At 43.1% G+C, this 13,677-nt stretch overlaps 1 protein-coding gene across 1 annotated transcript in view; it reads right to left on the minus strand.

The window, feature by feature from the left end:
* The window catches only part of ADGRB1 (adhesion G protein-coupled receptor B1), a 341,354-nt gene that overhangs the window by 174,219 nt on the left and 153,458 nt on the right, over positions 1-13,677 (minus strand). Inside the window, exon 15 of the mRNA XM_058174889.1 lies at positions 6,521-6,596. Within this exon, the coding sequence (XP_058030872.1) occupies positions 6,521-6,596 (76 nt within the window). The remainder of the gene's footprint in view (positions 1-6,520; positions 6,597-13,677) is intronic.

Raw genomic sequence — 13,677 nt, forward strand, 5'->3', positions numbered from 1 at the left:
ACATACCCAGTTCCTGCAACCGTTCTTCATATGTTTTAGCCTCCAGTCCCCTAATCATCTTTGTTGCTCTTCTCTGCACTCTTTCCAAAGTCTCAACATCCTTTTTTATATATCATGGCAACTAAAACTGGATCTTTTGGAGTGCGTTACAGTCCTGAAATATATTACACTTATGGAAAATCAGATCAAAATACCACAGTGTGCAGTTTACACTTTCCAAAACTGTGTGCTTGAACCTGCTGATTTTTAAACTAGGCCTACACATGCCGAGCAACAGTAGATAAAGAACGTGCATATTATTATTATTTTAATACCATCACTCTCATTTAATATCATCGCTATCATTAATTTAAGATCATCCCTCTGAGTCTCTCTTGGAGACCATTAAGAAGAAAGATTCATGCTTATGAAATGCCTTATAAATTGCATTTCTCAGATTCCCTCACAGCTAGCTTTTTAAAAACCCTCAAAGATTGCAATTAGTAACCTGAAATCACATTTGTGTGCGCCTGGTTTTTAGAGATTTTTTTTTTTAAAAAAATAATTTTTAAAGAGGAAATAAAAGGAATGATGCAAAGGTATAAGTGAACGGTCAGTGTATAAGGTGTCAGTAAGTGGACAAAGAAATTGTGCAGAGAGCACTGAGTCTGTTAGTGATGAAAAATTAACCATAAAAAACAAAACACACAATTTTTAACAATAAGGAGAAATGAGTTTATTGATCGTTTTTGAATGCCTGAGCTGAGTAGTAATGTAAAGATATTGTTAAAAGGAGGAGGAGGTGAAGGAGGTGGAGGAGGAGGAGGGAGGGAGGAAGGAAGGAAGGAAGGAAGGAAGGAAGGAAGGAAGGAAGGAAGAAAGAAAGAAAGAAAGAAAGAAAGAAAGAAAGAAAGAAAGAAAGAAAGAAAGAAGAGGGAAGGGAGGGGAGGGGCAGGGATGTTAAGGGATGTTAAGGGAAAGGAAGGAAAGGAAAGGAAAGGAAAGGAAAGGAAAGGAAAGGAAAGGAAAGGAAAGGAAAGGAAAGGAAAGGAAAGAGGGAGGGAGGGAGGGAGGGAGGGAGGAAGGAAGGAAGGAAGGAAGGAAGGAAGGAAGGAAGGAAGGAAAGGAAAGGAAAGGAAAGGAAAGGAAAGGAAAGGAAAGGAAAGGAAAGGAAAGGAAAGGAAGATTCAGGGAAATTTTAATTGGAGACTATTAACCTTGCTAACATCCTCATCTTCCTTATTGATTTTAATCCTGCAAATTGCCTTGATAGGATCTTTGTCATTCAAAGCAACTTAGGGATACAGTAAAGAAAGAAAGACACTAAAATTCTTGGCAAATTCCATATTAAAAATAAACATTCCCCGGAAACAGCTTTGTCAAAGTCTGCAGATGCATGGCTCAGAAATGAATGTTTGTTCACGTTGTGTGTTCATCTTGACCAAAAACAGAAAGACCAGCCAGAGATAGCGTCACTCAGCTAGATCCGGCTCTTGTGGAGTTTATGGTCCAATGTTCTCCATCTCAGCTTGTCTCCAGCACCATGTCTCGCTCATCCTGCTACACACGCCAAGATGTCATTTCGTCCTTCCACCCTTGACTTCTTTTTGCTTCACTCACGTTTTTTTCCAGACCATCAGCTGCCCACGTCACGTACCCGAAGTATGTGAACTTCTGCTGGATGATTGTCATCTCCAAGGACCAGACAAGCCTTGATTGGCTCCAGACTGAATAACTTGTTCTTCTTGCAGTCCATGATACAAGCGGTCCTCAACAGACAACCGCAACTGATCCCAAAATTTATGTTGCTAAGTGAGACATTGGTTAAGTGAGCTTCGCTCGATTTTATGGCCTCTCCTGCCACAGTTGTCGTAAAATTAATAACAAGGTCGTTAAGTGAATTCCCCATTTGCTTGGCTCGTCAGAAGGTCGCAAAAGAGATCACATGACCCCGGGAAACTGCAACCGTCATAAACATGAGTCAGTTGCCAAGTGTCCAAATTCTGATCAACTGACCATGGGGAGGCTGCAATGATTGTAAGGGGCTGTAATAGCTCAGGCTGTAAGGAGCCTGTTATTAGAACACAGTAGCCTGCAATTACTGCAGGTTCAAGCCCGGCCCGAGGTTGACTCAGCCTTCCATCCTTTATAAGGTAGGTAAAATGAGGACCCAGATTGTTGGGGGGGGCAATAAGTTGACTTTGTAAAAATATACAAATAGAATGAGACTATTGCCTTATACACTGTAAGCCGCCCTGAGTCTTCGGAGAAGGGCGGGATATAAATGTAAACAAACAAACAAAAAAGTGTGAAAAATGGTCGTAAGTCACTTTTTTTCAGTGCAGTTGCAACTCTGAACTGTCACTAAATGAATGGTTGTAAGTCAGGGACTCACTGTACTCTTAATAACCATCTACCGGCCTACAATTTAACTTACAATTTAACCAACGTCTACTATTGAAATGAAACGTCTTTCATACAGGAAGTTACCACTGAAAATACGATTGGTTGACTGTTATTGAAAACTTCTTACAGAATAACAAGAGTTGGAAGGGACCTTGGAGGAATTCTAATCCAAACCCCTGCTCAAGCAGGAAAAAGGCAAATTGTTGTCCAATCTCTTCTTAAAAACCTTCAGTGATGGAGCACCCACAACGTTTGGAGTCCTCTGTTCCATGGATTAATTGTTCTCGCTTCCAGGAAATTTCTCCTTAGTTCTAGGTTGCTTCTCTGTTTGATGAGTTTCCATCCATTGCTTCTCATCCTGCCTTCAAGTGCTTTGGAGAATAGATTGACCCCCTCTTCTTTGGGGCAGCCTCTGAGATATTGGAAGATGGCTATCATGTCTCCCCTAGTCCTTCTTTTCATTAAACTAGACATAGCCAGTTCCTACAACCATTCTTCGTATGTTTTAGCCTCCAGTCCCCTAATCATCTTTGTTGCTCTTCCCTGCATTCTTTCTAGAGTCTCAGCATCTTTTTTTGTATCGTGGCGACCAAAACTGGATGCAGTATTCCAAGTGTGGCCTTACCAAGGCATTATAAAGTGCTATCAACACTTCACGTGGTCTTGGTTCTATCCCTCTCATTAATTCAACCTAGGACTTCTTGATAATTGTCCAACTTCATCACTGTCTTCTTCCCTAAGATTCATTATTTCTTTGCTGATCTCTCACACCAACCATCTTTATTTCTTCTTGAAGCTGAGAAAAGAAAGCTATCTTCTAGTGTTCCTTTGGGGCCATCAACCATACAGTAAATTCACTACGCATGCAGGCTGGAAAACCAGGAACTGTGGAGTAAAATCCCCATGTCTATAAACAACTCAACCTATTGATTGGAGACCTGGAATTTACAATTGCTCTGTAGTGGTTCTTTTTTATCAATCTCTGCCGTTCCAGCTGAGAGGAGGACACAAGGTAATTAATGGATTTGTAGTGAGAATCAAAAAAGAGTTTTCAAGGAGAAAGAGGATACAGAATATTATAAAGTGTGGTGCAGATGAATGAATGGTTGGAAAATAGGAAAAATAAGAAAGATGAATATCATGGTATAATGTAGATGAAATAAAGCAAGATAGATAACAAAAGTAGACTAAGATAAAGTTAAAATATGTGTAAATAGTAAGAAAGGACCACTTCGAATGAGCTAATAAGAAAAAGTGATATGTATATAAATGTTGTATGTTTGCGTTTTGTTTTAATGTGTTTAAAATTAAAAAAAACTTTTTCTTTTTTTTAAAAAAGGGAGTTTTCAGCTACGATTCCTGTTTCATTCTCATGATACCTGTAGACAATAATCCCCTACGGAAGTCTGCAAAAATAGAGGCAGCTGTAGTTTTATTGGACTGGGATCTGCGGATCCCTTTGGGATCACTGGATCTGCTTTTAGGATGCGCCGTGGATTCCCTGTTCTGACTGAAAAAGCAAGCGTTTCCAACCCTCTGCTGTGGAATGAGGTTTTAGATCTCTCCGAAGGCCCTTTTGGATCTACAGGTTCAATGCATCTGAGTCAGCAAGTCATTGCTGAAACAGCTACTGCAGTGCAGTGAAGTACGATGTGCAATGAAGAAATCGCATGGGATGTTTTAATCTTCCACAGAAATCTCCTCTCAGGCTTGATGCCTTGATGATGTGGTTAAAATGCATCCGGATAGAAGAAAAACATTGATGGGGAGAAATTGTTGTCCGTGTTTCTCAACCTTAGCGGCTTTAATATGGGTGGACTTCAACTCCCAGAATTCCCTAGCCAGCCATGGCTGCCTGGGAAATTCTGGGAGTTGAAGTCCACTCATTTTAGAGTCATCAAGGTCGAGAAACACTTTTCTGTGAGGAAGTAGGGAGTCAACCTCTTATTCAAAGCTGCCAATGATTCTCCTAGGTTGGTAGTTTAGAAGATAATATGAGCTTTTCTTGATTAGGCCCCAAACCCAATATATTAAATAATCTGCTGTGGTCAATGAAAGGCATTTGAAAAGCTCCTCAACAAGGAGAAGAAAAATGAAACACAGAACACACAGTTGTAGTTGATGAGTTGGGGAGTGCTGACTCATGCATGAGGTAATCTACGCTACGATTGGTTGCTGTAAGTATAAAGGGGGCGTTTCCCTTTTTTCCCGCCTTTTTCTTCTGTGTGCTCTGTATACTGTTTTTTTACCTCATGATGTTCCTGTGTTTCTGACTATCTTTGTGTTTTTCTTTCTTTCTGGATGATGACAAACACTGCTGTAAATTTAAATGTTAACTTCATTTATATTTTTATAAAAGTTTGTGTCAGTGTCTCCAACTTTACCTGGATAGCTGCTGCTGCGCAATTTTCTCTGACAGAAAGTCAAGGCAACAATGCCAGGAATACAGTAAAGACCTCCAATAAATTTTCCCGCCTTTTTCTTCTGTGTGCTCTGTATACAGTTTTAGATTTACCTCATGTTTCTGTGTTCCTGACTATCTTACGTTCTTCCTTTTCTGGAAGATGGCAAAGACTGCTGTAAATTTAAATATTAACTATATTTATATTTATATAAATGGCTACAAGTTTGTGTCAGTGTCTCCGACTGCATCTGGACAGCTGCCATGCAATTCCTCGACAAGTCGATCCCTGCCACAATTTGATTCTTGACTTAGCTAGCCCAGAAGGCCAGATTTATTCTCCTATTAGCTACAATCCATGTGCCAAAACTTTATTCAGGAGGTCAAAAGTGGAGGATCGAAATCATTACAGCCAGCTCTCATTGAGGAGATTCCAAACATAGCAACAGACCATCTGTCAGATGAGCTGGAGCGGCTCCTTGGCTTCGGAGGAATGTGGGGAGGATCAGGCCAAGTTAAGCCAGGGCCTTTCAGGATTGGGATGTCTTGTAGGCACAGAGGAACGGAGGCAGAATGACCAAGAGAGGGCAAACAGTGAAAATGAGCAGCGACAGAGCTCAGGCGATGAGCATGGACCACCCCCTCTTGATCCCTGAGCACGGAGATTGGAGAGAAGGCAGGAACAGCGCAGGCTGACCCGATGACTCGGGAAGAAAGCACCCTGCCCCACTTCACAAGGCACACCTGGGGATTGAGCTTTAAGGAGACACTGTGGGGAGGGGCATTTGTCGGGAACAAACACTGAATTCATGGAGTTTTGTGTGCCATTGCCGACGTTTGGAGTTTTCTGGACTTCTTACTTTATTTCTTGCTACCTGGATTAACTACCTTGTCCCTTTGCTTCCTGGACTCATTGACTTATTCCCTTGCCCCGCCGGATTTCTTACTTTGCATCTGTTGTGCTCACAGCATTTTTGCTGGACTACTTGCAACCAGAAGCTTCTGGAGATATGTGTGTGTGTGTGTGTGTGTGTGTGTGTGTGTGTGATCACTTTTCTCTGGGACTTGCCATCAACATGGGAGTGTTTGGGGAAAAGTTGGAACTATCAGCTGTGCTGTCTTTGTGCAACAATAATAATAATAATAATAATAATAATAATAATAATAATAATAATAATAATAATAATAATAATAATAATAATAATAATATCAGAGTTGGAAGAGACCTTGGAGGTCTTCTAGTCCAACCCCCTGCCCAGGCAGGAAACCCTACACCATTTCAAACAAATGGCTATCCAACATTTTCTTAATTATTTCCAGTGTTGGAGCATTTACAAATTCTGCAGGCAAGTTGTTCCACTGATTAATTGTTCTAACTGTCAGGAAATATCTCCTTGGTTCTAGGTTGCTTCTCTCCTTGATTAGTTTCCACCTATTGATTCTTGTTCTACCCTCAGGTGCTTTGGAGAATAGTTTGACTCCCTCTTCTCTGTGGCAACCCCTTGACCCGGGTCATCACACCATCTGTTTTCACCACCTCTCTCCATCTTTATGGATGTATATGAATATATATATATATGTAGGTCTTTGGTTATTCGGGTTTTCTCCCGCGTAAAATTGGAAGTGTCTTTACGCGGGAGAAAACCCGAATAACCAAAGACCTACATACAAACACCCGCGAAAACCTCAGAAAACAAATATATATATATATATATATATATATCTCCACTTTACCTCTGAAGGCCCAGGATCCCAGCCAGGTTGCGATAAATCACCGTGCCCACCACAAAGACGGCGAAGTCATCGGCGTCTGTGAAGAAGCAACAAAGCAAGCAGAGTGAGGACAGAAGTGGAGCAAAAGAATCACAACAGCAAGAACCAAAGAAAAAAAGGAGAGCTGGGTTTATTTAACAGAATACAGAGAGTCCTCAACTTGCAACAGTTTGTTTAGTGACCAATTCAAAGTTACAACAGCACTGAAAAATGTGACGTCTGATTGTTTTCCACACTTAACAACTGTTGGTTGCAGCATCCCCATGATCACAGGGCCTCTGTGGCTCAGACTGGTAAGACAGTCTGTTATTAACAGCAGCTGCTTGCAATTACTGCAGGTTCAAGCCCCACCAGGCCCAAGGTTGACTCAGCCTTCCATCCTTTATAAGGTAGGTAAAATGAGGACCCAGATTGTTGGGGGCAATTTGTATATAATATACAAATGGATGAAGACTATTGCTTGACATAGTGTAAGCCACCCTGAGTCTTCGGAGAAGGGCGGGATATAAATGCAAATAAAAAAAAAAATTCAGATGCTCGGCAAATGGTTCATACGTACGACCGTGGCTGTGTCCCAAGGTCATAGGATCACCTCTGGCGACCGTCTGACAAGCAAAGTCAATATGGAAGCCAGATTCACTTAATGACCAGGTTTCTAACTTAACACCTGCAGTGAGTCGCTTAACAACTGTGTAAGAAAGGTTGTAAAATAGGGCAAAACATCTCTTTACAAAGGTCTCATTAAACAATAACAGTTTTGGGCTCAGTTGTGGTTATAAGTCAAGGACTACCTGTAACAGAACTGGAAGGGACCTTGAAGGTCTTCTAGTCCAATTATTATTGAAGCAGAAGATCCTTTCAGACAAATTGCTGTCCAATCTCTTCTTAAAGGCCTCCAGTGATGAAGCACCCACAAGTTCTGAAGGCAAGATGTCCCACTGATTAATTAACAGAACAAGAGGGTTAGAAGGGACCTTGAAGGTCTTCTAGCTCAACCCTCTGCTGAAGCTTGGACTATTGCAATGCTCTCTACATGGGGCTCCCCTTGAAGAGCACCCGGAGACTCCAGTTAGTCCAGAATGCAGCTGCGCGGGTGATAGAGGGAGCGGTTCGGAGCTCCCATGTAACACCCATCCTGTGCAGACTGCACTGGCTGCCTGTTGTCTTCTGGGTGCACTTCAAGATATTGGTGACTACCTTTAAAGCACTCCATGGCTTAGACCGGGATACTTACGGGACCGTCTACTGCCGTCCTCTATCTCCCAGCGACCGGTGCGTTCTCACAGAGAGGGACTCCTTAGGGTGCCGTCAGCCAGACAATGTCGACTGGCGGCCCCCAGGGGGAGGGCCTTCTCTGTGGGGGCTCCTACCTTGTGGAACGAACTTCCCCCTGGACTTCGTCAACTATCCGACCTTCGGACCTTTCGCCGCGAACTTAAAACCTATTTATTTTGTTTAGCTGGACTGGCTTGATTTTAAAATTTTTAATTTGCTTTTATGGGTTTTAAATTTTTGTAAATTTTATAGGGTTATTGTATTTTAAATTTTTGGGCAATTGAATAAGTTTTTTAAGGGGTTGTTCTTAATATTATATGTATTGTTCTTCTTGTATTTTATTCTGGCTGTGCACCGCCCTGAGTCCTTCGGGAGAAGGGCGGTATACAAATTAAAATATTATTATTATTATTATATTATTAAGCAGGAGACCCTATACCATTTCAGAAAGCTGTCCATTCTCTTCTTAAAAGCCTCCAATGATGAAGCACCCACAACTTCTGGTGGCAAGCTGTTCCACTGGTTAATTGTCCTCACAGTTGGGAAGTTTCTCCTCAATTCCAGGTTGTTTCTCTCCTTGTTTGTTTTCCATCTCTTGCTTCTTGTCCTGTCTTCTGGTGCTTTGGAAAATAAATTGATCCCCCTTCCTCTTTGTGGCAGCCCCTCATATCCTGGAATACTGCTATCATGTCACCCCTGGTCCTCCCTTTCTACAGCCATCCATCTCAAACCAGCTACCATGGGCAGCAAACAATCATAAAAACAATTAAAAGAGTTGAGTTGAGGCAATACAATAGAGAAATAAAATACAATTAGCAGCCCAGAGATAATTGCAATTCTTTGGACCCGCAGGACAATTATACCTCCCTTCTGCTCGCAAATACAAATCCTATCGCAACGTGAAAAATCCATCAGATGGTGACCTGTGCCTCAAACCAGCCTTAATGAGTACAGGGAGTTCTTGACTTACAACAGTTTGTTTAGTGACCATTCAAAGTTACGACGGCACTAAAAAAAAAGGGACATATGAGCATTTTTCACACTTACAACCTCCTTGCAGCCTCCTCACACGTGATCAAAATTCAAACACTTGGCAACCGACTGATAATTATGATCATTGCCATGTCCTGGGACCACGTGGTCCCCTTTTGTGGTCTTCTGACAAGCAAAGTCAACGGGGAAGCCAGATTCACTCAACAACCGTCTCACTAACGTAACACCTGGAACTGTGGCGAAAAAAGGTCACAAAACGGGGCAAGACTCACTGAACGCCTGTTTCACTTAACAACAGAATTGCTGGGCTCAGTTGTGGCCATAAGTCGAGGACTACCTGCATTTGGATTTGTATTACAAGAGATACATTTAGTTAATCCATACATACAAAAGAACTGTTTGTTTTTTCCCTTCCTAGGTTGGTCTATGACTCTAATAAATATTTGATTTGAATTGAATTTGTTGATGTCCATGTAATCAGGAAAAAAGGCCCTTTACAAACACAGGACCTCAGGCCGGGGCACGTAACCAGATCTTTAAGGCCTTCTGAAAGGCCAGCAGGGTTGGAATCATCCTAATCTCAAGAAGGAGAGAATGTTCCAGAAGTATACCTCCTGGTTCTTGCCACCTTTTAATCTTTGGTTGATGGGATTTAAGCATGCTCTTCTTGCCTCCCTTGGAATACTGACAGATTAGCAGATTAACAGAGGTGGAAGGGACCTTGCAGGTCATCTAGTCCAAGGGTCTCCAACCTTGGCAACTTTAAGCCTGGAGGACTTCAACTCCCAGAATTCACATGTGTGGGAGTTGAAGTCCACCAGGCTTAAAGTTGCCAAGGTTGGAGAATCCTGATCTAGTCCAACCCCTTGCTCAAGCAGGAGACCCTACACCAGTTCTGACAAATGGCAGTCCAGTCTCTTCTTGAAAGTCTCAAGTGGTGAAGCTCCCACAACTTCCGAAGGCAGCTTCTGTTCCACTGGTTGGTTGTCCTCACTGTCAGGAAATTTCTCCTTATTTCTAGGTTGAATCTCTCCTTGTTCAGTTTCCACCCATGATTCCTTGTCTGGCTTTCGGGTGCTTTGGAAAAGAGCTTGACCCCCTCCTCTCTTTGGCAGCCCCTCAAATATTGGGAGATGGCTATCCTGTCTCCCCTGGTCCTTCTCTTCACTAGACTAGTCAACAGACAACCACAACTGAGCCCAAAATTTATATTGCTAAGTGTGGCATTGGTTAAGTGAACTTCGCTCGATTTTATGACCTCTCCTGCCACAGTTGTCGTAAAATTAATAACAAGGTCGTTAAGTGAATTCCCCATTTGCTTGGCTTGTCGGAAGGTCGCAAAAGGGATCACATGACCCCGGGACACTGCAACCGTCATAAACATGAGTCAGTTGCCAAACGTCCAAATTCTGATCAACTGACCATGGGGAGGCTGCAATGATTGTAAGTGTGAAAAATGGCCGTAAGTCACTTTTTTTCAGTGCAGTTGCAACTCTGAACTGTCACTAAATGAATGGTTGTAAGTCAGGGACTCACTGTACTCCTAATAACCATCTACCAGCCTACAATTTAACTTACAATTTAACCAACGTCTACTATTGAAATGAAACGTCTTTCATACTGGAAGTTACCACTGAAAATACGATTGGTTGACTGTTATTGAAAACTTCTTACAGAATAACAAGAGTTGGAAGGGACCTTGGAGGAATTCTAATCCAAACCCCTGCTCAAGCAGGAAAAAGGCAAATTGTTGTCCAATCGCTTCTTAAAAACCTTCAGTGATGGAGCACCCACAACGTTTGGAGTCAAGTTGTTCCATGGATTAATTGTTCTCACTTCCAGGAAATTTCTCCTTAGTTCTAGGTTGCTTCTCTCCTTGATTAGTTTCCACCCATTGCTTCTTGTCCTGCCTTCAGGTGCTTTGGAGAATAGCTTGACTCTCTCTTCTTTGTGGCAACCCCTGAGATATTGGAACACTGCTATCATGTCTCCCCTAGTCCTTCTTTTCATTAAACTAGACATACCCAGTTCCTGCAACCTTTCTTCATATGTTTTAGTCTCCTGTCCCCTAATCTTCTTGGTTGCTCTTCTCTGCACTTTTTCTAGAGTCTCAACATCTTTTTTTTATAGCGTACTATGTCCACTTCTGGTCACCACGATACAGAAAAGATGCTGAGACTCTAAAAAGGGTGAAGAAAAGAGCACAGAGATGATCAAGGAACTAGATAAGTTTAGCCAGAAGAAGAGAAAGCTTGGGAGACATGATAGCTGTCTTCCAGTACTTAAAGGACTCTCCTGGGAAAGAGGTGGTCAACTTATTCTCCAAAGCATTTGAGGTTAGGACAAGACACCATGGGTGGTAGCCAGGGGTGGGTTTGGTTTGCATCGCACACACGTGTGAATCCTTGCTCTGCTCATGCACACGCACACTCTTCTGTGCATGCGCATAAGCTTCTGTGCATACACAGATCACTTTTGATGACATTCGGGCCAGTGGATGGAGTCTCCCGCCGGTTTTACTACCGGTTCTATAGAACCGGTCCAAATCGGGGGCAACCCACCACTAGTGGTAGCTCACCAGAAGGAGATCCAACCTGGAAATAAGGAGGAATTTGCTGACGGTGAGAACAATTAAATTAATGGAAGAGCTTGCCTTCTGAAGTTGTGGGTGCTCCATTGCTGGAGATGTTCAATAAAAATTGGGCAACCATTTGTCCAGGATGTGTGAGGCCTCCTGCCTTGGGCAGGGGGTTGGACTAGAAGACCTCCAAAGTCCCTTCTAACCCTATGAAGAATGGTTGCATATTTTGGGTCTGGCTAGTCTAAAGAAAAGAAGAATGGGGTGACATGATAGCAGTATTTCAGTATTTGAGGGGCTGCCACAAAGAAGAGGGGGGGGGGTCCAACCTATTGTCCAAAGCACCAAAAGGCAGGACAAGAAACAATGGATGGAAATTAATCAAGGAGAGAAGCAACCTGGAATTAAGGAGAAACCTTGTAACAGTGAGGACAATTAACCAGTGGAATAGCTTGCCTTCAGAAATTGTGAGTGCTCCATCACTGGAGGTTTTTAAGAAGAGACTAGACAGTCACTTGTCTGAAATACGATCGGTTCTCCTGCTTGAGCAGGGGACCTCCAAGGTCCCCTGCTCTGTTCTATTCTAACCATTCTAACCTACGATTCTTAGATGGCCCCAACCCATGAAAAGCTTCAAAGGTGACAAAGTCCATGCTTCACATATCCTACACTCATCCAGTCATGACGCTTGTAGAAAAAGGGGGTTGAATTTGCACTGGTTGTCATCCCCTGACTTTGTGGGCGGTTTGGGGATCAGTTGTCAACTATAAACTGGTTCCTCTGCACAAAGGTGTCATCTCAAATTCCCATTCCAGTCTACAAAATGACCAAGTGATTAAGAATAAAGTTGCTGGCTCTGATGCGATTTGAGCAGGAGTCACTTCTTTGCGTTGTTTTGGGAAGCAAGGAAGCTGCCTCTACGTAACCTTTTAATTGAAGGTACTTAAGTCCCTTTTCAATTAGCACTCCCAACCATCCAGCTCGCATGAGTCCGATCGTCTATTCCCATTGTAGCACCGCTGCTCCAATTAAACGCCTCTTCAATTTTGTGTTTTCCTAAAACGTATTGGCTGGAGCACAATTAGGTTGCGCTGTGCAGAATTGCTGAACTTGTGTCGTGAAGGGACAACGGCCCATGGGACAAATACTATTCAGAAATAGAAGTTGGGAATGATTGTTGTGGAAAACGAGGGCCCGTTGAGCATGCTCGGTAGGCTGCGTTTCGTCGGCAGTTTTCTACGGGGACAATTGGATAAGATGTCCCAACGGTGCTTTTTTCAAGAGGCAACTGGACTTTGCTTTTCCTTGAAGAGCTTTCGCTTCTCATCCAAGAAGCTCCTTCAGTTCTGACTGAATGGCAGAGGATGGAAGGATTTATATTCCTTGCAGTCCTCTGGTCATTAGCGCTCTTTCTGAGGGTCATTGAGGCTACTTGGAGATTTATCTGTGCCCTCGGGGTCACCAGGATAGTGCAAATGGCTGTGGGACCTTCTTGGAACTGCTGAAAGGACTCTGTTGGAAACAGGAGATAGGTCCGTGATGGTGAACCTATGGTGCCAGTGCCAGAAGTGGCATGCAGAGCCATCTCTGCGGGCACATGAGTCATCATCCATTGCTCTGTCAGGTTCCGGCGCACTGGCCAGCTCATCTTCACACACGTGGGAGCGCCAGAAACAGAAAGAACAGCTGCCCGGTGTGCATATGCGCACCTGGTGGCTGTCCTTCCGGTTTCCGGTGTGCGCATGTGCACCAGCCACCTGGTCTTCCAGTATCATGCATGAAAACCAGCTTGCCGGTGTTCACATGTGCACCAGGAACTGGATGATCACCTTCCCGGTGCACACATGCCCAACGGGCACCTGCTCTTCTGGCTTTTGTCATGCATGCGTGCGCACGCACATGCTCCCTTTTTGGCACCCGGTGCCAAAACGGTTCGTCAACACTGAGACAGGTGGTGTTGTTTCCCTCCCTTCTGTAGAGAGAGGGCAGTTCAATTTTGACACAGATGGCCTCTTGGATCCCTCTTCCAAACCAGCGGTGCTCTCTGTCCAGAATGTGGACTTTCCTTTTTTTTAAAGAGTGATCTTTGTCTTTCAAAGACAGATGGACTGCTGAATCTAGTCCTGATGGGTTTGTTCTCTGGTGTTGTGCCATGCATTCATGAAGTGGTTGTTCTTCAGTAGTTCCAAGAAGGTTCCACACCCATTTAGAATAGAATAGATTTTTTTTTATTGGCCAAGTTTGATTGGACACACAAGGAATTTATTGTGGT

Source organism: Ahaetulla prasina, chromosome 3, assembly GCF_028640845.1.
Source record: "Ahaetulla prasina isolate Xishuangbanna chromosome 3, ASM2864084v1, whole genome shotgun sequence".
Classification (NCBI taxonomy): Eukaryota; Metazoa; Chordata; class Lepidosauria; order Squamata; family Colubridae; genus Ahaetulla; species Ahaetulla prasina.